Source organism: Atractosteus spatula, chromosome 1 (genome assembly GCF_055471065.1).
Source record: "Atractosteus spatula isolate fAtrSpa1 chromosome 1, fAtrSpa1.hap1, whole genome shotgun sequence".
Lineage (NCBI taxonomy): Eukaryota > Metazoa > Chordata > Actinopteri > Semionotiformes > Lepisosteidae > Atractosteus > Atractosteus spatula.
The window spans coordinates 67,553,345-67,575,254 of NC_142706.1; the positions used below are offsets into that span (position 1 = coordinate 67,553,345).

The window sequence follows — 21,910 nt, forward strand, 5'->3', positions numbered from 1 at the left end:
ACAGAGAAAACTAAAAGGGGACCTGATTTGACTCAAATATTCAGAATCCTCAGCTCTGAAGCAGCAAAACACAAACAAGACCTAAGGAGTGTAATCTACATGAAATGTGTTTAAGACAGAAGAGCCAGCATCTCTTTCCACAAAGGTTTGTGGGAGTATGGAACAAGCTACCCAGCCACGTCTTTCGAGAAACGGCTCGGTGATCCTCATATCAATTCCAGTATATACTACTAAATGTGCTCTATGTCCTGTCGTTTGCAACCATTCTGTGAGATCACCAGACAGTTTTTGTTTTCACTTAAGTTTCAAAAACATATTTTAAGAGAAAATATTTCCTAGTTTTAAGTTAAATGCAAACGAAGTTCCTCTGTTACTACCTTTTTTCTCTGAAAATACGGTCATATATTACCACTAATAACAGTACAGTACGTGTAAATTATACGAAAGCCAAACACCGCAATGCATGGCGGAACTTGTAGTTCCTAGGCGGATTTCCCTGCATGTCGAATGATGACGTCAGTGTTGTGTTTGTTGCTCTCGCTGCGACTGAGCGAAGATGGCGGATACGGTGGCAGCTGGGTTGGGAGAGGAAAAGGAGACGGAGAACGGGGACAAAGAAAAGGAGAAGCCGGCAGGGAGCGTCAGAACTAATTCGGAGAAAAGCAGCAACGCCTCGGAGACTACAGAAACTCTGGGGTTTTATGGAAGGAATGCTGTCAACCAGGAGAGGCGGAGAAGCCTGTCAGGTGAGTGAGCCCGTACTGTCACTCCACTGTTACACACTTGACAGCTACTCCTGCTGAAAAAGGGCCTGTTTGTTCATTTAGGAGGAAATATGTTTAACTCAAATTACCTGTGTATGGGTAATGACCAGAATGGCTGCTAGGTGGGTAAACTCTTTGCTGCGATGTTAGCATGCTGTGTAATTTCCAGCGACGGACTGTCTTCGCTCACACAATGCCCTGTGATGAACAGTCCAGTATGTACTGTAACTACTTAAATGCACCTGTTTAAAGCTCAAAAGCTTCGCGGTGATACCGGTTTCCTTTCGGTACTCACTGCTTTACTGAGCTCAGACGCTTTTGTATGCGTTCGCGGTTCTTTCTTGCGTTCATTGCAAATAATAATGCAGTTTCGGTATTAGAGGCGCCGTCGCCACTGTTTTAATTCTGGTTAAGTCTGTGCAAACATCATCGTTATTCGCGTTAAATCTTTATCAGCTTTCAAAATAATAATGCGGTTGACAATAAAACAAAAAAATGGGATCGAAAGTGAAAGGGGGACGTGTTTTCTTTGATTCTGCTGTTCATGGGGAAGGGTGAAAGTAGAGATGTGAAGTGTGTGTGTTGCAGGTACGCCTAGTTTAAAAAAAAACTTCAGTTTCACTCGGGACGTTGGTGGAGATGGCAGGTCGACGCGATTCTGAGTATGTTCAGAAGCAGACGGCGTATTCCTTGTACAACTGGGCTAGTAACTACACACCACCCACCTGGAGGTACAGGACTGTCTGGGCTTAGGCCTCCTTGAAAATACAGCCCGTGGCAAAATGTGAAATCATTAGGCTCGCTTAAAATGATCACCATTCACCTTCACCTCGTTCATTAAATAATTACAAATATTATTCAATTTAATGTTATTAAAACATAAAAAGATACTAAAATAAAAAAACTTTTTTGTATGGGACAAGAGCAAGAGTCTATTTTGTAAATGTCTTGAATCCACTCCCCAGGTACCTCTTGTTAATTTGAAGGACACCCCTATATTATAAGGTTTTCCAGTAGAACATACTAGGCTATAGAGGGTTTTTAGCAGGCAAACAAGAATTTGTACAAATACAGTTATGCTCAATTCTCTTTTCCAATTTGGAGTCTGGAGATCCAGTTCCAATCTGCATGTTGTAGCTGCTGTGAAGTAGGAAAGGTTACTCTGCAGTTAAAATCCCTTTCTTTGTATGTTAAGCTCTTGGGGTGGTACAGTACTGTGGCATTTTACACTGCTGCCTCACAGCTCTTGGGTTCACTTCTCGACTGGGCTACCTTCAGGGGTTTTGCATGGGTCCACATGGGTTTTTGTAGGGGGCTGCAATTTACCCCAGCTTCCAAAGATCTCCTGTATATGTTAATTGATGTCTGTACAATTACTGTGTGTGAACTCGCATCTAGGGTGTGGTTCCATCTTAGGTCCTGTGCTCTGGGGCGATCCGTGGGTTGCTGGGACCATCTCTGAGAATAAGCAGTTTTCTGATATTGGATGGATGTGAAATACTTTGCCTGTTAAATCTTGGCCATTAACCAAGATTACCATGCGGCATGGGAACCATTAGGCGTGTGTTATACTGTACATGCCTGTTCCATCCCAAATCTGTATCAACAGGGTGACTTGGGAGTTCATGGGACAACAGAGGCATCATATGCCAACACTTATCTGTGGATTCTCTAGCTGGCACACAGTGATTACCTTTACAAGAGAAGGCCGTTCAGCTCAACCTGTTCATTTGGTTGTTTGTAGCTAGTTGAGCCTAAGATCTCATTCAGCTGTTTTGTGCAAGGAGCATTGGTTTCTACTTCGACATCATGGCTGGATAGCCATTTCCAGGTGTACCAGATTCACCACAGTTTTTGTCCTTAAAAAAGTTCCTCTTGTTTTTACTTTTACATGCACATTCCCTGTAGATTCAATTTGTTTTGCTGGTTTTTGTTTTATAGTTAATTCTGAAGAAGGTGAGCAGGTTGAGCAGGTCAAAACTAAAAGGGTTCAGCTCTCTCAATCTGTCCATGAAGGACTTTCAGTTGGGACCAGGGATGTACCTTGTTGCCCCTCTCTAGATTAAGATAAGATAAGATCACTTTATTAGCCATATACAATTTCTTGCATTAGGAACTTGTCTTTTTGCATACCCCAGCTTGCTCTCCATGAGGCACACAGGCGGGGAGAGAGAAGCTTGGGGCCAGAGCGCAGGGTCAGCCATTCATGCAGCACCCCTGGAGCAGCTGGGGTCAAGGGCCTTGCTCAGGGGCTTAACAGAGTAGGATTCCTCTGTCGGCCACGGGAACCAGCAACCTTCCAGCCACAGGCGCAGATCCGTAGCCACAGAGCCACCACTCCGCCCCCCCATTGATTGTAAAGCATCATTTTTGTATTGTTAGGAAATAAGTTGAATCCAGTATTCTAAATTAGGCCATGCTAGTGTACTGCAGACATGAAAATAGTGTTTATATTGTTACATTTGTTACAGTCTTGCATCTAAAATATATATTGATATAGATTATTAAGAGCAGTAGTTCTAACACATCAAATTCTAACACATTCTAACCTCTTTATCTGGAGAGGGTTGTAAGAGAGTTGGAGTCTATCCCGGCAAGCACTGGGCGCAAGGCAGGATACACCCTGGATGAGACACCAGTCCATCGCAGGGCTTGCATAGACATAGACACAAGCATTTGCACACTCACACTCTCATTGAAGCCAATACCCTACCAGTATGTCTTTGGACTGTGGGAAGAAACTGGAACACCCGGTGGAAACCCACATTAACACAGGGAGAACATGCAAACTACAGTACATGGAGATATCTAGCCACTGTGCCTTCCAATATAACACTTAACACAGGGATTATGTGAATGAATTAGTGCTGTTTCCTGTTCAGAGGTTAGTTAAGCAAGACTTAACGTTTCTAAAACTACAGTATATGGACTGTCCTCCTGAATCATATGGCCATAGAGGTTATCCCCTGATTTAGTCCTGATTAGAATTCTATAATCTCACAACTAAAGGAAGAAAGACTTACTGTTCAATTATGACGTGGTTCAGATTTTTCATTCTTTCTATGGGAGAGAGCTACAGTACAATAGCTGTTTCTGATCAGTGATTATCATCCCCGTCTTGAGTGATTGCTGCTATAATAGCCTATGAATAGCGTCTCCTGTTTATTTAAGTACAATTGGTAAAATACCATTTGTGCCTGCATAGTTGTGTAATTATTTAGCCTACTGTATGTTTCCAGAACCTGTGATACTTCTTTCTCTTCTTTTCTGTGCAATACTGTTATTATTATTATTTAACACAGAACCTTATCTTTTCTTATGTGAGAGATGTGTTGCTCATGTCTTCCTTTATGTCTACCTGAGTGAAATATTTATTTGACACATCATCCATTTCTCTTTCATTATCTAAATGTTTCCTGTTTTTATCTCTGAGACACTTAACATCATGATTGACTGCTCTTTTGCTGAAGTATTTTGAGCGGGCTGAAAAGATTTCTGGATCCAACATCACTTTTCATGACTGCAGTACCAACTCTTTCATTGCTGCAAAGTGTAAAAATCCATTCTGAACTATTATTTTAAGAAGGTTAAGAATCATTTGGGATTTCACATTTAAAGGAGAAATTCATTAACTTTGTTCATCATCATTCAAGATCATCTGTCGCAGCAGACATGAATAATTTCTGCTATGGACATGAATGTAAAATAGAAGTGTCACAATCATTCTTGAGTAAATCACTTTAAAATGCTTTAGTAATATTTATGTGCTCAGATGAGTTATGAGCAGGCAATCACCGATAAACTGTTTTTCTTTCCATGAATAACTATGAATTGTTCATTAATCAAGTACTATAATCTACATAAAAATTAAAAGGGGGCTTCTCCGTGGCCCAAGCAGTGGACTTCGTCCTTTGGCATGTAGGTTGAACCCTATAGTTCAGACAGAAATCCATACTGTTGATCCACTAGAATCCTGGTGGTATACAGAGGGCCTTTAGGTAGTTCTTGCTCTAACTGCTGTTAGAGTTCTTTGACAAAGCAAGAGCAGTAATGTACACACACAAACCATATGATATAGTTCAGGTTTGGGTTATGTCATTAGTTGATATGGTTGTCCAAGCAGTGGTGCTCAGTGGGCTCAGCAATGCCTAGGATGCCTTACATACAGTACTCCTGGGGACTTCCCTTGCTGTCAATGAAAGCCCAGTCAGTGTTGCAGTTGATGCTGACTCAGCTATGGGCTTTATGTGGCTCTAGTGGTGTTCTCAGTTGTGGGAAAATAAAATACAGTCTCCGTGTTGCACTCTTTTATGTTTTATGATGGATACTGCTATGAACTTAAGAGTTTTCTTTTCATATACAGTGCATGTTAGCATAACTAAGAAAAGAGTTTAGAAGATTTGAAGTGTTTTTCTATGTGCCTTAATAATCCTTTGTTTTATTATGCAATTAAACCTCTTTCTTCCTCTTCTTTTGTGCACAGAACATGTTTGCAGTAATACACCAGGCCTAGTGAAAAACCCTCCAGGAGATCTCATGCTACTCAATGTGTAACCTTGTGTATGAGAGAGAGGAATGGACTTCATGGGTCCTCTGTCGCAAAACTAGAAGTAATATTAGACAACTATGGCCACAAAAGAGTAATGCAGTATCAAGCTGCACTCATACCTGTTGTTTAGATTAAAACAACTGTTTAAAGGCAGGCGTTGCTATAGGAAAGAGATCTATAGGGAAAAACCTGTGTTTTCTCTTCGGTCTTTAAATTCCCGAAGTACTCAAACATTAACATTATAAATTTCAGATGAAGTGAAAGAGTGGAAAAATACATGACTAAGCTTTGTTCGACCGGTTTTTGTATAGTAGTTTTTTAAGAGCAGGAACAAACACATTTAAAACTCAATGTTGTGTACTATGTTTTTTTTTTTTGTTTTGCCAGTTGGTAATTATCCAGCATTCCCACAGTATTTGTTTCCTTGTAACTAAAAAAAACTTAAATACTATAAAAACTGGAAAATTATATCTATTTGCTTCTTTAAAAATATCTTAAAATCCACAACACTGATGTTTCATAACCTTTTTGATGCCATGGCTCTGCTGTTTCCCTGAACTGTTGTGGTGCTGGCTATTTGCACCTGTTTTTTATTATGAGAATTGATCGCATAGCATTTTAACTCTAAGGCCTATATGTAATGCTCATGCTTATAATGAAAGGATCCTGCATTCTACAGCCTGGAGTTTTCAGAAAAAGTCTACCTTGTCTAGTATAGACAACAGTAAAAAGGCCAGTGGCCTATGTGGTTCACATGCAGTGGAACATTTTTAGAAGTCTGTGACACACAGATTTGTATATTTTTTTCCTTGACCACCCTACTATAGACTCGCTGTGGAGTTTTGCCTTAATAACATATACTGTCCAAAATAACATATACTGTACCTGAAACAATACATATGTAAAATGACAGTGCTTGAGATAAAGGCATTTGCAGTATTGCTTACCTACTGTATGTACTTACCTACCACCTGTCAAAAAACAACATAAAATATAAGTTTAGTTCTTAAATATTTTAGCATCAGCTGTTGAGTAACAACCAGCAGTTTAGAGAGAGATTCTTTTTCACAAAACGTTTAACTTTAACTGGACTGGTCAGATAGATGGACAGACAGGAGTCAGCATTATGTAGAGACACTCTCTGTGTGGTGCTCTGGATTCTGTATTGTATGAAGCCAAAAATACAAAAAAACTTTTGTTTTTTGCATTACCATATGACATTTGACAATTTATGATGAGCGTGGCTGTTTTTCAGTTTTATTTAAAAAAAAACACAGTGCAACTTTATCGGTATCTTAAAGACTTAAAGCTTAACTTTCTGTCGATGATTTGTAGGAAATATTAGAAATAATTTAGACAGATTGCAGAATCGCTTTGGAAAGATACATACTGGCTTGCTTTCAAGCAAGGATAGGTGGGGCTCTCCAGATATTGACAGTTTCTAATGAAGATAATGAAAGGCAGTTTTTCAGATTGGCATTTTAATTGCTTTAATCTTTTTAGAGTATTGATTAAATTGCAGTGATGTTTAAATCACTGTTGGGTTAATGGCTAATGAAGTTTTATTAAACTTTGTTCAGAAAAATATTTCAGAAGACCTGCTTAAATATTGGCGTAAGTTCAAGAATGAGTGGCGTGTTTCTTTTCTGAAGTGGTTTAGCTGTGCCATACAAGTTTCATTGTAAGCAGTTATTCTTTTCTTGGGAGCTTTGTTAAAATAATCCCTGTTGTAACTTGACCGTGGTTCATCGTTGCGACACCTTGCCATTTACCAGGTGCCAAGAAGGTTTTTTACTGTAAGTACTCAGTGGGTAATACAACGCTTGTAATAGCGGTCCGATTTTTCTTTTGTTGCATGTTGGGCGTATATGGTATACTGGCAAGAGGTGATGTGAGGAGACTTTTTTTGTAGTTTGCAAACTCTCTTCGACAGAAATAAGTGGAAATGTTTATATGAAGCAGCCAGCATGATGCTTTTAAATGACATTACTGTAGTGAAGATATAAGTTATGGTTAGAAGTGGAATGAAATAAGTGTTGGAAAAACCATTTGAAAACGTGGAGAATATCTGTGCGCTTAATGTGTTAGTATTTTTAATTTGCCACGTGAGTTTCAGTATACATTTGATTTTTTTCCATATAAATTTACATTTCAGTTGTTTTTCATTTCTTAAGAAAGCAACATTCTGTTCTCGAGTTGCATATCATTTTTTTCTCTGTCAGCCAGCTTTCTGACACTCTGGAGACTGACTCCTTTGTTATGACAGGCAGTGGATTATTTATTTTGAAGAACAAAACTTTGTGTAGAGCGATCATGACGGTATATACTGTATGAAGTTCCCAAAATATTTATTTGGGACCTTAGCTATAGCATTGATTCTCATGATACAATCAGCAAGTCAGAGGTGTAAGTCATTTTACACACAGGGGAAATTTTGCAACAAAAACCTTATTGACCTGTTCTGGGAGTATACTGTACATTGTTAACGCTTTGTGCAGACTGCTAGTGGAACCCAGCTTAATGCAGTAATTGTCTCCTAAACCAAATGCCATTAATAGAGCTGGTTCCACAATGATGTTGGCTGTTATAAGCATGCTTCATGAATAGCTTCATGTTTGCATTGTGGTAACATATTGTCTTTTTTTTAAATGCAGATCTTTCATTGGTGCGGTTTATTAGTGCTGAGCTGACCCGTGGATACTTTCTGGAACACAATGAGGCAAAGTACACAGAGCGGAGAGAAAGAGTTTACACATGTATGCGGATACCCAGGGAACTAGAAAAGGTATGTCATTACCGGTTCTTGGTTTATTAGGTTGCTTTCATGAGCCCCAAAAAAAAAACACTTTCAAAGGGTGTCACTATGTAAAGTCCATATTGAATGTCTGGAGCATAAGCGATTTTACCTAATGATATACTGTAGGTATTCAATAGGAACAGATTGCATCATTTCTATGTAATTTTAAGTATTGCTGTCATTAAAAGAAAATATTTTAATGTTTAAAGGTTAAAAGGTTACATAAAAGCAACAACAAAGTCTCTCAATCTGAAACATTCTAGTAAGACCTAGCAGAATTCGCATGCGAGTTGCATCAGTTGCATCAGGTGGGTAGCAGGGGGCTGCATTTTAGAAGACGTATCAATTTAAGATGCAATCGAAGCAGCTAATGTATTTAAATCCAGGACGTCTTAGATGTTGCATCTGAACACCATGCTGCAGTCGCGTATGCATGCTGTGAAATCCATTACATCTGAATACAAGTCAGCATCATTCTGGAAAATGAAAATGTCTTGAAGCTCTGAGGGAAGACTTGACAACTGTACATGTCTGGTTACTCATATGTTTTGGGTACTGTGTGGAAATGAGGAGTGGAACTGAGCACAACTGAAAAAACCTCTATTACATCATACAAATGCGGTAGCCCCCAGTTTGCGTTAATGATGAGAAGCCTGGAATTCAATAACCCCATTGCGGCTTTATGGTGCCATGAAGGGCTTGTTGTATTTATCATAATTTGTTTGAAAGATATGCTTCTTAATAAAGCAGGATTCATCAAAGAAATGTACAGTAACATTTATTTTGCTGGTAGACAAAAGCCCCAGAACAATCCTGCCACAGGCGTCAAGCCAGGCTGTAGTAGGGCAGGCTCTCTTAGTGTGCTTCATCATGGCATACAGATGAAGGAAGTACTTTTCTTCAGCTACATAGAGAGATTACTGCTATATTAAGTGCATACTGTATGTTGCAATTATGTCAAATGCATTTAAGTCTGTTTTATGAGACAATTCATGGTGTCACATGCTTTCATTAAATGTCTTGTCGAATGTCTATGATTGAAGCCCTAGCAAATGTTGTGTCTTTCTTGCCAGCGCTCTTTTCAGCCCGAGTTCCTCAGTGTGCTAGCTGTTGTGTACCAGTAGATTGATAAAAGCATGGCATCCTTGATTTTCCTTATCTTACACAACATTATAGCATTTTTTCATGTTTTTAAATTTAATTTTAATTTAATTTAAATTTTGGGGGATTTGTGTTTTATGAAAGACACTTCTATTAATGTTGCTATTTTGTGCATTCTTCTTGGTTAATTCATGGATGTGGTATGGCTAAAACGTCATCCCTTTTTTCATTCATGGTTTCATCCCATTGATGGGAACACCTGGATGAAGACGGTACCTGTTTCCTTACAGGATGTTTAACTTTCATGTCGATAACTTCAATTAATGAGAAACTCAATTGTGTTTCAGATTTTTCTTTTAAGTATTTCCTATTTTTTATAGATACAGCATTTTAGTAAGTTATTGGATACAAGTACAGATAAAACATAGAATACAACTACATTGGAAATATATGTGTTAGACGGTTTTAATTTTTCATAAGTACAACAATTTTGCAGATGTTTTTGGTAGTACTGATGATCTTTTTTATTATTATTGCTCTTATTAGCACCTTTAAAAGCAACTTCTCGAAGTGCTTTCTAGTAAATGACAAGATAGTGTTTTGGTTATTGGGATTATTATTTTGGTGTTACGGTGCCATTAAAATTATACTTTGGTTCTGCTGATCATCTAAATACATCAAATGCTTAGTGGAATAAATTTGCTTCTATCCATCCACACATACTGTAATCAGTTTGCTGCTTGCCTGGTGAGGTTCATGGTAAGGTTCCTGGAAGCACAGGGCAATAACATGAAAACAGGAAGGCTCTGTTCAGAAGAATGTAACCAGCCTGTCTTCAGATTGTTGGAAGAATCAGGAGCACCTGATTGGACATGAGGAGGACATTGAAATTTAACACAGTCCACCCTAATCCTGCATCAAACCCAGGACCCAAGAGCTGTGAGACAGCCTTGTGTATTTTGCTTCTAGTAAATTCTGTTTAGTTTTTGAGAAATATTCAGAAAACTTTTTTTCCTTATGTTTTTTTAAATAAAAAGAGAACTAGTTCTAGGCAAAATGTACAACATGAGAGAAACAGACCGTAGTAAAACCCTGAGGAGAAAGAAAACACAAGATATTTGAAGGCCTGGATGATAGACTGTAGCAGACTGAGTAAGAAATTCTCACAAGGTGCAGAAGAAATTAGATTGGAAACTGAAAATGAATGCTGTTCCATTGAGCTTAAAGGAAGATGTACCACAGAGACTCTGACATTCTTTGCTGTGTCTTTACATGGGCTGTAAGCAACATTTTTGCCATGTAAGGATATCGCTGTCTTTTTTTATTTCTACTCTTTATGAAAAGATTAGGAGAACAAAAATCACTTAATCAGATTTGGGTATGTACTGTTGAAGAAGATCAGTTTTAATCAAATATCATGTATTTGCAGAAGATTCTTAGACACTTCATGCAATAAACTGTAAACACCATGAGAGGGAGCCAGTGTCAGCATAATATTCTCTTTCACTACAGTATGTTAAACTACAGGTGGGTAGCTGCGTCAGCATGCGTAGGCTGCAAAGGAACAAGTAATAGGTTTATTCCATGCTGAAAAAAAGAAGAAAGAGAACACAACGTTTCGGCCGTGGAGCCTTCTTCAGGTGACACCTGAAGAAGGCTCCACGGCCGAAACGTTGTGTTCTCTTTCTTCTTTTTTTCAGCATGGAATAAACCTATTACCTGTTAAACTACAGTATGTGCATGAAAAGCCGTCTTTATTTATTCAAGTATTAGTCATTGAATCAATTTTAATCTATGGTGCAGGTAGAGTAGAATGAATGTATTAAATGAAAATGAAAAACAGTAAATTCTGAACAGTGTTGTAATGTCTTGCAAGTCTAGGCATGAGTAATTTGGTTCAGGTGGGTAGGTTCGTGGTGGTTCAACATGCGTAGGCTGCAAAGGAACAAGTAACAGGTTTATTCCATGGTGAAAAGAGAAGAAAGAAAACACAACGTTTCAGCTGTGGAGCCTTCTTCAGGTGTAAGGTGCTTACACCCGAAGAAGGCTCCACAGCCGAAACGTTGTGTTTTCTTTCATGATTAATTTTGTACATTTAGAATTTCAGTTTATTTAAAGTAAAGGTATTAAATATTTAAGTACAATACATTTTAGCTAATGCTCAACTTTCCTCTAATCTTTTTTAAGCATAATCTGTCTCCCTTCAGGGGTACAGTTTTTTTAATACTTGGTTTTGATTGATATTGGGAGAATAATATTGTGTTAGTGAGCTGACAAAATAAATAATGGATCTCTTTATAGGATCTTGACTGAAGTGTTTTGTTACTCAAAACTCTACAATTGTACATTAAATTGACATGTTAATTCTGTGGCTCCTGGGCTAATTAAAGGAACAAAAATGATGATATGATGGATTGCTGCACAAAGTGTCTTATTGGGACCAGATTTGCTGCATTGGTACATAGAGGTGATTTCTGGGGCAAAAGTACAGAAGGTCATAAGGACTGTAGCATGTACTGACATGAAGGGCCCTGGTGTGTTTAGTCTTTTTGAAGGCATAATGTTGTATTAGTAGGAGACATAAACTATAATTATGATCCAACCATCATTATTATGTTATAACCCATGAAATGTATGAGCCCTTTATAACAGTCCTACAGTATGTACAGTATATAGCGTGCTAAAGACAGGATTCACTAGAAATCTTTTAGCCTGAGAAATGATCAATTTATTTTCTGAAATCTGAGAAAAATGGCAGTTAATCCTATAATCTGCTTTACTACAAAAGAACTGATAATGTAACCTAAGCCCAAAGGCATATGTTAGTGGTATTCTTCTTTGATGCATGTTATTTTGCCTGCATCCTTCGTGAATGAGTAACAATAGTCTGTGAACAGAGGGAAGCCAAATGGCCTCTTCAGCTTAACACTTGATTTGAACCTGAAGGCAGTGTGAGGTTAGAAGATATTCATTTTGCCCCTGTATGAGAACAAGCTCAACAGACAGGGGAGTAAACTGAAAAAGGCTGATGATGATATTTAAAAGAGGAGTCAAACAGAAATTATGTAAAAAACTGATTTCTTATATTAATTTGTTGCAATATTTGTTATATTAATCTTGTTTTTTGGATATTTCCATTAAAGGAATGGATTTTTAATTTTACTACCAGTTCACCATGATAAGGACATGGCAGTTAAATCTTGCAGAGTTAAATAAAATATATACATATAGTAACAAAATATATAGTTCCATAGTTTCATATACAGTATGTAGTGCTACTGCTCACTGTGTTTTATATTTTTGGATGTACTTTAAACTACTGCAGTACAGCAATTAAGAACAGCAAGTTCGTAAACATAATTAATGCAGAAGGCACTTTGTCTTTAGATTTTAAAAATACGATAATTATCAATCAATCAATCCATCAATCTGTGCTGTACGTTTTTAAGTTTGTCACTAAGCAACACATTTGTGGATGTGGGGTGAATAACGTTGTGGTGCAGTGGTTAGCATTGCTGCCTCGCAAAGGGGCCTTGGGTTCAGTTCCTGGGTGCTGTCTGCATGGATTTTGTAAGTTCTCCCTGGGTTTGTGTGGGTTTCCTCCAGGAGCTCCAGTTTCCTCTCCCAGTCCAAAGACACGCTGGTAGGTTAATTGGCTTGTGGGAAAATTGATCCTGGTGTGAGCATGTGTGTTTGTGATGGACCGGTGTGACATCAAGGGTACATCCTGCCTTGTGCCCATTGCTTGCTGGGATGGGCTTCAGCTCTCCCATAACCTTGTACTGGTGATTTAAAAAATGGATGGATGGACTTCTGTTCTGAATTCTGTTCTTTATTTTTCAAAGTGTGCACTGATTCAGCTATTATTATGTGTCGGATGCTTCCTGTGGTTAGCTTATTTATTTTATCACACGATTTCAGCATTTTCAGTTTCTATATTTAATTTAACAGTAGTACTACAATGCAGTATGTATTACTGTAATACAGTATGTATTACTATATCAATAATAACTGCAATGTCATTTGTCTTCATTAATAGTTTTGAAAGACACTTTGAGATATACTGTTAGAGATTCATTTCATAGTTTGCTATGTGAAATAAATTGAGTTATATATTGCATAGTAACTTACAGAAGCAACTCTCACAAAACAGTGAAAATACAAAGGCTCAGTTACTATAGACTCAATGTTTATTTTTGTAATTTTGTTTGTGCTGTTTGTCAACAGTATGACAGTTGTGTTTTTGACAAGTACTTTTGATGTTTTTTTGTACGAGTTTTCAAATACTGGTAGTGTGTTGTATGTTGCACTGCTCACAACTTAAAGTATTTTGAATTTAATTGAATTTGATTTGAAAAGTATTATTATAAAGCTAAGGACAATGTCTGAGTGAGTTTATGGGTGTTTGTTTTTTTTCTGCAGCATTAACGATAAGATTTAGATTTTGTCTGGATGATTAAAAAACATTGTTCTGCACCAGATGAGCCATTGATGTTGGGACACCAGTACCTCTGTCAGGCTGCAGTTATTCTTCTAAATGAATTCTTTCCTCTTCAAAAGTGATGGCAGCTGGATTTTGCAATTTTACAATGTGTCATGTCAACGGCAGTTTTAGTTGTTGATCCTAATGCAATTTGTTGCTACAAGTGAACGGTATGATTTTACTTAAATGCCTACAGTAATTACTTATTTCAAATGTTTTGACATGAAAGTTAGTTTGTAAATTTCTACTTAAGAAGAAGTTTTACTGTTTACTAACTGGGTCTTGACTAGCTAAAAGTATCTTAAATGTAAAAGCTCTGAGTGTTCTACTACAGAAAAACAAATGTGTTTTATAACATTTGCTGCAAAGGTCAGTAAAAAACATTAAAAGACATTTAAAAGGTCTTCCCAAAATTAAGTAACTAGAATTGTTGCACTGGGACTTTCTGTACCAACTTGTTTTCAACAGCTTTTGTGTTGGTAAAAGAAAGAGTGGCCTCACACCATAGCGTTTTTAAATAAGAAGAAATCACATTTAGTGCAATAATTTTGTTTGATTTCTTTTCACTCTCCATTTATGGTGTACATAACGAAACATGAGAAGGTGATCAACTCCCAGTTCCTACCTGTCTCTGGCTCTAAGGTATTATTCCAGGTCTTTAGACCACTACATCCTACAATAGGTCTAACCTTAACTATATATATATATGCCTTAACTAGACGGCACATTTCTGTGTGGTTGTTTGCTTCCTGCAGTACTAGTCAGACAGGATTGCTTGCTTGAAAACAGCTTTTCTTCCCTTGACTGAAGTCTCGTGCTGCGGTTGAAATGATACAAATATCTTGCCCCATATATCATCCGAAGGGTCACGTTACACGTTGTTTTCTTTCCTTTATGTTCCAGTTGATGTTTTTCGGGTTCTTTCTGTGCCTGGATGCCTTTTTATACATCTTTACTCTCCTTCCCATGCGAGTCATCCTGGCCCTCATCAGGCTCACCACCCTGCCCTGCTGTGGACTCAAGTAAGTAAACAGGAACTCTGCAGAGGCAGTGTTCTTAAAACTGATTCAGCTTAGCATAAAATAATCTTTGTGTGTTAAGTGACATTGTGTAAATATAGTAGTTTTAAGTCATCTGTCAAATCAAAAGCTTGAAAGGGTTTTTTTTTTAATTGATTAAATTTAGGATTATAGATTCCTATAAACAATATTGTAAAACATATCATTTCAAACAAATGCTCACTCTAGCAACTTTTTTCAGGTAAAGCCTGTTCCTCTTTCTTCTGTTTAACTCCTAGTCGACTGGAAGTATAAAACAAACTCCATACCCTTCTGTTCATTGTTTATTGGGATACGTGGGAGTTTCCCTACACATGTTGGACTGCAGCTCCCAGGTTACACCATTAATGAAAAGCATGTTGTTTTTGAGTTTGCAGATGGGTTTTTTTCTTACCTCGTGCAAAGAGATGCTGAACAAGAATGGTCTGCCGTACCTGAACCCACTAGGAATTCTGTTTGAGTGAGAGGCTGGCCTTTTTTGAGCAGAACACAGCAGTGTCTCTTTATTTCATGTCCCTATGGCAAATATGTCTTTACATTTCTAAAACTGTTCCTGCTTAAGTGCGGGAGAAATAGGATTTAGGGATTTTGTCAGAGAGATGCCCAAAACAGATGTTAAGATTCATGCATAGTAAAGTATAGAAATAGATTTTGACTTTTCCCTCTTGCTTTCTCTGTCTTTAGGGCAAATACATGCCCATTCTGCAAAAAGAGTCAAAGCAGCAGGTATGCACAGATGGGTTTTCTGCCCTGATGCCTGCCACTGCTTCATGTTAACATTAAGAGTTGCTCTTCTTTGTACCATTGTTTTTGTTCATGCAGTGTGGCTTTGCCTTACGTTCATGCTTTAGGCTGAAGCCAGTGAGTTGCACCACAACATGTTTCAGATGCTTATCTGGATGAGTGCTGCCCTTCAGCATCTGTGTATTAATGCAAAGCATTTACCATGCAAATATTGTGCAAAAAAGATATTTTTCCAATTCTTTATGCAGGATGGTTATGCAGGTAAGACATATCATATGGAGAATAAAAAAATGTAGAAACTCCTTTGAAGGAGACATTAACCCTGTGTGTCACCTTCCTCTTAGATGACTGGTAACACGCAGGTAAAAGACTGGGTTGGATAGTAGAAAGTATAATTACATTTATGTAATGCTTGTCACCCCAAAGGATTCCACATAGGTCCCAGTACATTTATTCACTGTTGGCCCTGTGTGTCAGCATGCCCGCTACACACCAGATTAAATGGAAAAGTGAGAATGTCTCCACCAGTTGAACTCAGGGTAAGATTTAGTTTGGCCAGATTGTGTGAGGTACTGTATAAATATGATTTAGCCAGGACACTGGAATAACACCCACCCTCTTCTGAACAGTACCAAGGGATATTTAATGACTGAGTAGTTGGGACCTTGTTTCAAAGTCTCAGCACAAAGATGGCACCTCCTATAGCACAGTGACCCCAGTCATCACACTCGGGCATTGATCTTGGAAGGTCTGTGCCATCTACATACTCGTCCACCCACACCACATTCAGCAGCAACTGGTTTGCCTTGAAAGGTCTCGTATCCCCTTACTGACCAGTCCTAACCTTGCCTGGCCCTGGGATGGGACATCAACAAGATAAACCAGGTTGTTGGTGCAAGTGGCGTGGGTGGATATGTGTTCTGCTGTGTTTTAAATCTGTTCATTTGTCAGGGTTAAACATGAAATCCATCCATCAGGAATATTTGTAGAACTACTATAGAATCTGGTCACCACATTTTCTTTTTTTACATGAAGCCAAAATTTGTTAAGAAAAATAGAATGTGAACAGCATATTTGAAGATGTTTCTTTTTTGCACTGCCATTAGTGCCACAGCAAGCCTAGTTTTTAGTTTTTTAGTAACATTATGATGATATAGATATTCGCTTTTAAGCACAAAAAGTAATAATTGTGGCTGTGCCACGCCTCGCCCGATTTGTATGCTGCATGTTGTGAGGAAGGTGGGGAGGGTCGTACTGCTGCCTTTTTTCTACTTAGGAAAGCACTCTCTCACTTAGCCAGAGCACATTTCTTTTGATCATTCAGTATCTACAAAGTCCTAAAACCTGCATAGGTATAATAAATACTTTGCATTTCTGTCAATTATATGTCCTGACTAGCACAGTCATTTCATTTAAATGTTCAGACACAAAAAAATAAACATTAGCTTGCATAGACAGGTAATTTTGATCATTAATTGGTCGTAATAATATCATAATGGATTTGATTAGCATCATTTTGTCAAGTAAAAGTTGTAGCCACATCTATGGAACCATGGAAGGTGTTTCCAAGTATTTCTGGTTCTGTTAATTTTTCAAGTACACCAAAAATTAATTTAAATGTGTGTCCCACTTGCTTTCCATTGCATTATTTGAAAACAGCTGTGCACTGCCTGTGCTCTAAAGACTTAGCCTCATTTGGCCGAACTTTGCCTTTCTGATTTGAAATACTTTGCTGTTGGTAGAATAATTTAAATTTGACCATTTGTTTTCAGCGTCGTCTTTACCTCATTTTTGTGGGTTTTAGCTTGCTTTATTACATGGGAAAAAAACTAGGTCAAAACTAGGTGCGGTGGCTCTGTGGCTAAGGATCTGCGCCTGTGGCTGGAAGGTTGCTGGTTCGTATCCTGAGGCCGGCAGAGAAATCCTACTCTGTTGGGCCCCTGAGCAAGGCCCTTAACCCCAAGTGCTCCAGGGGTGCCGTATAAATGGCTGACCCTGCTCTCTGACCCCAAGCTTCTCTCCCTGTCTGTGTGTCTCATGGAGAGCAAGTTGGGGTATGCGAAAAGACAAATTCCTAATATAAGAAATTGTATATGGCCAATAAAGTGATCTCTCTCTCTCTCTCTCTCATGCTGCTGTATTAATAAATTGTTAGAAGCCACCATTTACACCTTTTAATAACTATTTATAGTGTTTGTTTAGCTTGTACAGTTGATAAAGGAAAAATTGCTGTCTCCTATTATCAAAGCATCCCATTCATTACAAGCATTCCTGATGTTTTCATAGTGATGGCTATAAATGTCTGTTCTTCCTACAGTCATACACTTATCATGTTATCCATCAGTATAACCCACATGTCCTCACTAGATTTTGACACATTAACAAGAAATAATTGGACATGGAAACGTTCTGTAATGTACAATCCCACTCTTCCTTGTCTGCATTACAGTTTTTTACTAAACTCTTGATATCAAACCATGCTATACTCATCAATATTGTTGAAAAGCATAACTATCAGAGTTCATACAGGCTTTTAATTCTAAATATTTATAGGCGTAAATACTATAAAGAGAAGTGGTGAAAAAAGATCAGTCTACTTGTTCTGTAATACTTGGAAGGCCATCCTAAACTAAACCGTTATATTACTCAAAATGTACTTGTTGCAACATAAATATTTTTGTGAAGGATATAACATTCATGAACAGTTAGGAGGGGAAGATCACAGTGTTTGCTAGCTATTATTTAGCTTTAATTACATATTTGTATGATTTAGTATTTTAGATACAAGTCTTTTTCATCCTCGGAAATTTGATGAAGATGAATCGGACAAAGTGTGGAATGTTCTAATTTCCTTTTTTTGTTCCCACTCTATTACTGTAAAGAATAGAAGTGAATTGATCATTAGAAGTCTTTCTTTTTGGTTTTAAAACTGAGACTGACTCAATTTTGTGAATTATTTTGAGATAACTATGCATTGATGCTGCTGATGTGACGAAGGATCCTGCTGTAACAGATGGCATTGCATCGACAGACTAAGATATTTCTGTACAGTTTATGCCTGATTACAAAACAGCTAAATTTTTTTTAAAAGCAAAGCTACTGAAATCCATACACATATATACAGCACCTACAGGGTCTTTTAGAATCGTTGTAAAGGAAAGTGTCTTGTCGATGTACTTTATACATTTATAAAATGCTAACTACAGTGGTGTGAATAAATGTGACTCTTTTCTGTGTGAAATTCAGTTGCATATTTTGGACAAACAGAAGACACTTAATGCTCTTATAATTACAGTTTAACATTAGATTATTATCAAGCAAGACGCATTCAGTCTGTAATTCTGTTTTATGCTGTATTTTGTTCCAGTATCAACAGGGATTTGAATAAATCTGGAGGGCATCTCTAGATGTCAGAATCTTAGTCAGTTATTTCAGCCAGAAAAAATAATTTCTGTAATATAGTATGCATACCTGCAAATAAGTATGCATCAAAAAAACAATCTATGCATTTGAGGAACTATCTAAATCAAAAGGATTTGAGAAGCAGGCAAAACCATTGAGAACAAAGAAAAATATGCCTTCATTGTATTTTACACTTATATCCAGTTGTTACAGAGTTCATATAAAGCATTTAAAGTGTTTAGTGAAAGATGAAATCTCTACTTCATTACAGATGTAAATCAGAGGTCCAAACTTTATCCACATCTTGCTTAGTAAACTTACCAAAAATCTCTGAATGAACATCTGTCCAGAAGTTCCCAAAGTACTAACACAAACCCCTTTTCCACAATATCTCATTTTGTCTCTTCTATTGGACAAAGAGCAAGAGACTATAGTCTGTGAAATCACAGGCCCATGGTTAATAGTTTATTTGAAAGTGACCACCAGATTCTTTTGGAAAAAAATCTAATATTATCTGTAAATCCTGACAAATAAATAATAAAGGTATTGTACCCAGATAGATGTACTGTGTATGGACAATAAGTTCTGCTGACCTAGAAGGTTGTTTCACCAACACATTTTCATTGATGTGTTTCATTCCAACATCACGAGATATTTACATCTCCTGAAAAGGGTGACTCATAGTGGTTTTGCTCAGTGATTCTTAAAATCTATAATAAGATGCAGTTCTAAACACAGCAAGTTTAGTCAGATATTTTCAGGCTATGGAACAAAGACGTTAGTTTTTTTTTGGAGTACATTTGTTAATGTCGTGTTTGAAATTAAACATTGATGACAATAATTGTAATAGTCATACTTATGGCTTTCCTATACTACTCTTAGCTGTTCAAAACATTTGTTTTGAGATCTTTTTCAGACTAAAAATGTTTTGATTAAGCTGCTTTTGAGCATTGTACATAATTGTGTATATATATTTCTTTTTAATTTCTGAAACTGATCTCTTTCCCTTTCTTAGAGTATATTCAATGCACTATCGTCAGTTTCAGGTCTTAATTTAGGGTTCTCTTTGTTCAGCTTTTAACTTTGTTTCCCAATGTGTTTTCCAATGTAAAGGTATTACTGACTTGCATTAATCTAAAGTAAGCACACAGGATATGAATTACTCTTTATACTACTTTACGTACGTACTCTGCATTCTTAAATATTTTCCCATGAGATTATGCACAGCCCAACTGATACAATTATAGTTGGCAGGTCTCTTTTATGTTACTAAGTATTACCAAATTCCTTCTTTTTTGCCTTAGGTGTAAAAAGCTTGAATTCAGCCAAAGATTGCTGTAATTGGAAAAATGGAAGAAAATAGCTTTTTTTAATCCATGTGCTTTTGATCTCCTATAGCTGGAGGCTAATTTAATGAAATTCCTTTAAAATGCAAACTGAAATCAGAGGAGAAGTAATTCTGATGTTTTAAAAGGATAACATTGTGGTTGATTGCATACAGTATGTGATGTAATTCAGGTTTGTATTCTTTCTTGGCAGATTGTGAAGTGACATTATTTTCAAATGAAAACTGAATAATGAATCCTCTGAATCCAAACTGATATTTGTTGAGTAGAAGGAAAAAGCATTCAGCATCATAAACGCAAGCAATTCATGTACTGCTTACTTCGTAGTGCAATAAAATAAGTGCTATAATTAAGAGCATTTGTGTAAAAATAATCTGTGTTCTTTAATATACATGCTCCCAAACAAAATTAAAAAAATAGGCTAACCTATATGCATTATTATTGCAAGCAACCCATGGTGGATATTACTGTGCTGTGTTACATGTCCATTTCTGAATGACAAATGCTTCTAGCTGTCTGAAGGTTCTGAAATATATGTGACCTTGGTTCTGTGATGATCTCCCCCTTGTTAACATTAGCACACACTGCCTGAAGCTGTCACATTCAACGGGTACTGTACTGCAGCTGAAAGGGTGAGAATGAAGATACAGTAGGGATTCAGGGGGGAAATGTAGTGTAAACAATAATGGTTGCCACAAGATGGCACACTTCCTGTACTGAACATGTTCCTAGATTTTCTCAGAGGGTCTGGCATATTTATAGAGCCGTAACAGTGGAATCTGTACTGTTAGGGGAATTCACAATTAGGTTTTAGACACTGAATTAAACATTTTAATTGGCACATACTCCAGCGTAAGCAAGCTTCTAACATCCTGTTTTAACAGCTGTAACTGTAAAACGAATTTAGCAAAACTCCAGCCTCTCAGTGCGTCTCTGGCTTTCTGCTCCTGTTACCAAGCATTGTAGCCAATGATATTTAGCTGCTGATTGTTATAACATGACTTTGTGCATTGATTTATTGAATTGATTGTTGTAAAATGAAGGAAGCTAATTCTTCAGGATAGTTACCTGGATTGTTTCCAACGAAAGATCTGTGTGCCTCCTGTAACCAAAAAAAAATTGGTCTCAGAAACATGATTTCTTAAGACGCATTGTGTTTGTAGACGATCCCGCATTTTTCAATCAAGGTTGTGGCTTTTCTGCATTTTTAACATTTGTATTAAAGGATAATAATGTGGATGATAATGAGACGAAGAGACTCACAAGATGCTGGTGAATTATAGTGCATATAAGACCTTTTCTTACAGCAGCCCTAGATCTGCCATGATTTCAGGAGTCAGCTCTTACTCCTATTGGTTGCTCCTACTTCTGTGAGCCTGCAGCTGTCTTGATCATACATTATTAGCATGAGGCCTGTATAAGACTTAAACTTATTTATAGCTCTTCTGATTTTTGCTATTGCTTCTGCAGGGCTTCTACAACTGCTTTTAATATTCTGAATTAACAGCTTTATGTGAAGGGATTGAAAGAGCAGCTGAGTTTTACACAGGTTTATTCAAACAGCTGTTTTTAAGAAGAACAATGAAGCGGCTTTAAATTGCTGAATATGATCACTGTACTTAAAAAAAGTGTAAAATTATAGAATTCCTTATAAGGTTAAAAGTGA

The 21,910-nt window shown here is 37.3% G+C and overlaps 1 protein-coding gene across 4 annotated transcripts in view; it reads left to right on the top strand.

Moving 5' to 3' along the window:
- Positions 1-529: 529 nt before the first annotated feature.
- The window catches only part of tapt1a (transmembrane anterior posterior transformation 1a), a 45,449-nt gene continuing 24,068 nt past the window's right edge, over positions 530-21,910 (top strand). For 2 of the 4 annotated variants that reach the window (XM_088917951.1, XM_088917959.1), the window contains exons 1-4: positions 547-746; positions 7,968-8,098; positions 14,598-14,716; positions 15,437-15,478. In XM_088917951.1, coding sequence (XP_088774077.1) covers positions 557-746; positions 7,968-8,098; positions 14,598-14,716; positions 15,437-15,478 — 482 coding nt within the window. In that variant the 5' untranslated portion in view covers positions 547-556. Of the gene's footprint in view, positions 747-7,967; positions 8,099-14,597; positions 14,717-15,436; positions 15,479-21,910 lie in introns of all 4 variants that reach the window. The other 2 variants (XM_088917976.1, XM_088917968.1) reach the window with 2 other exon arrangements.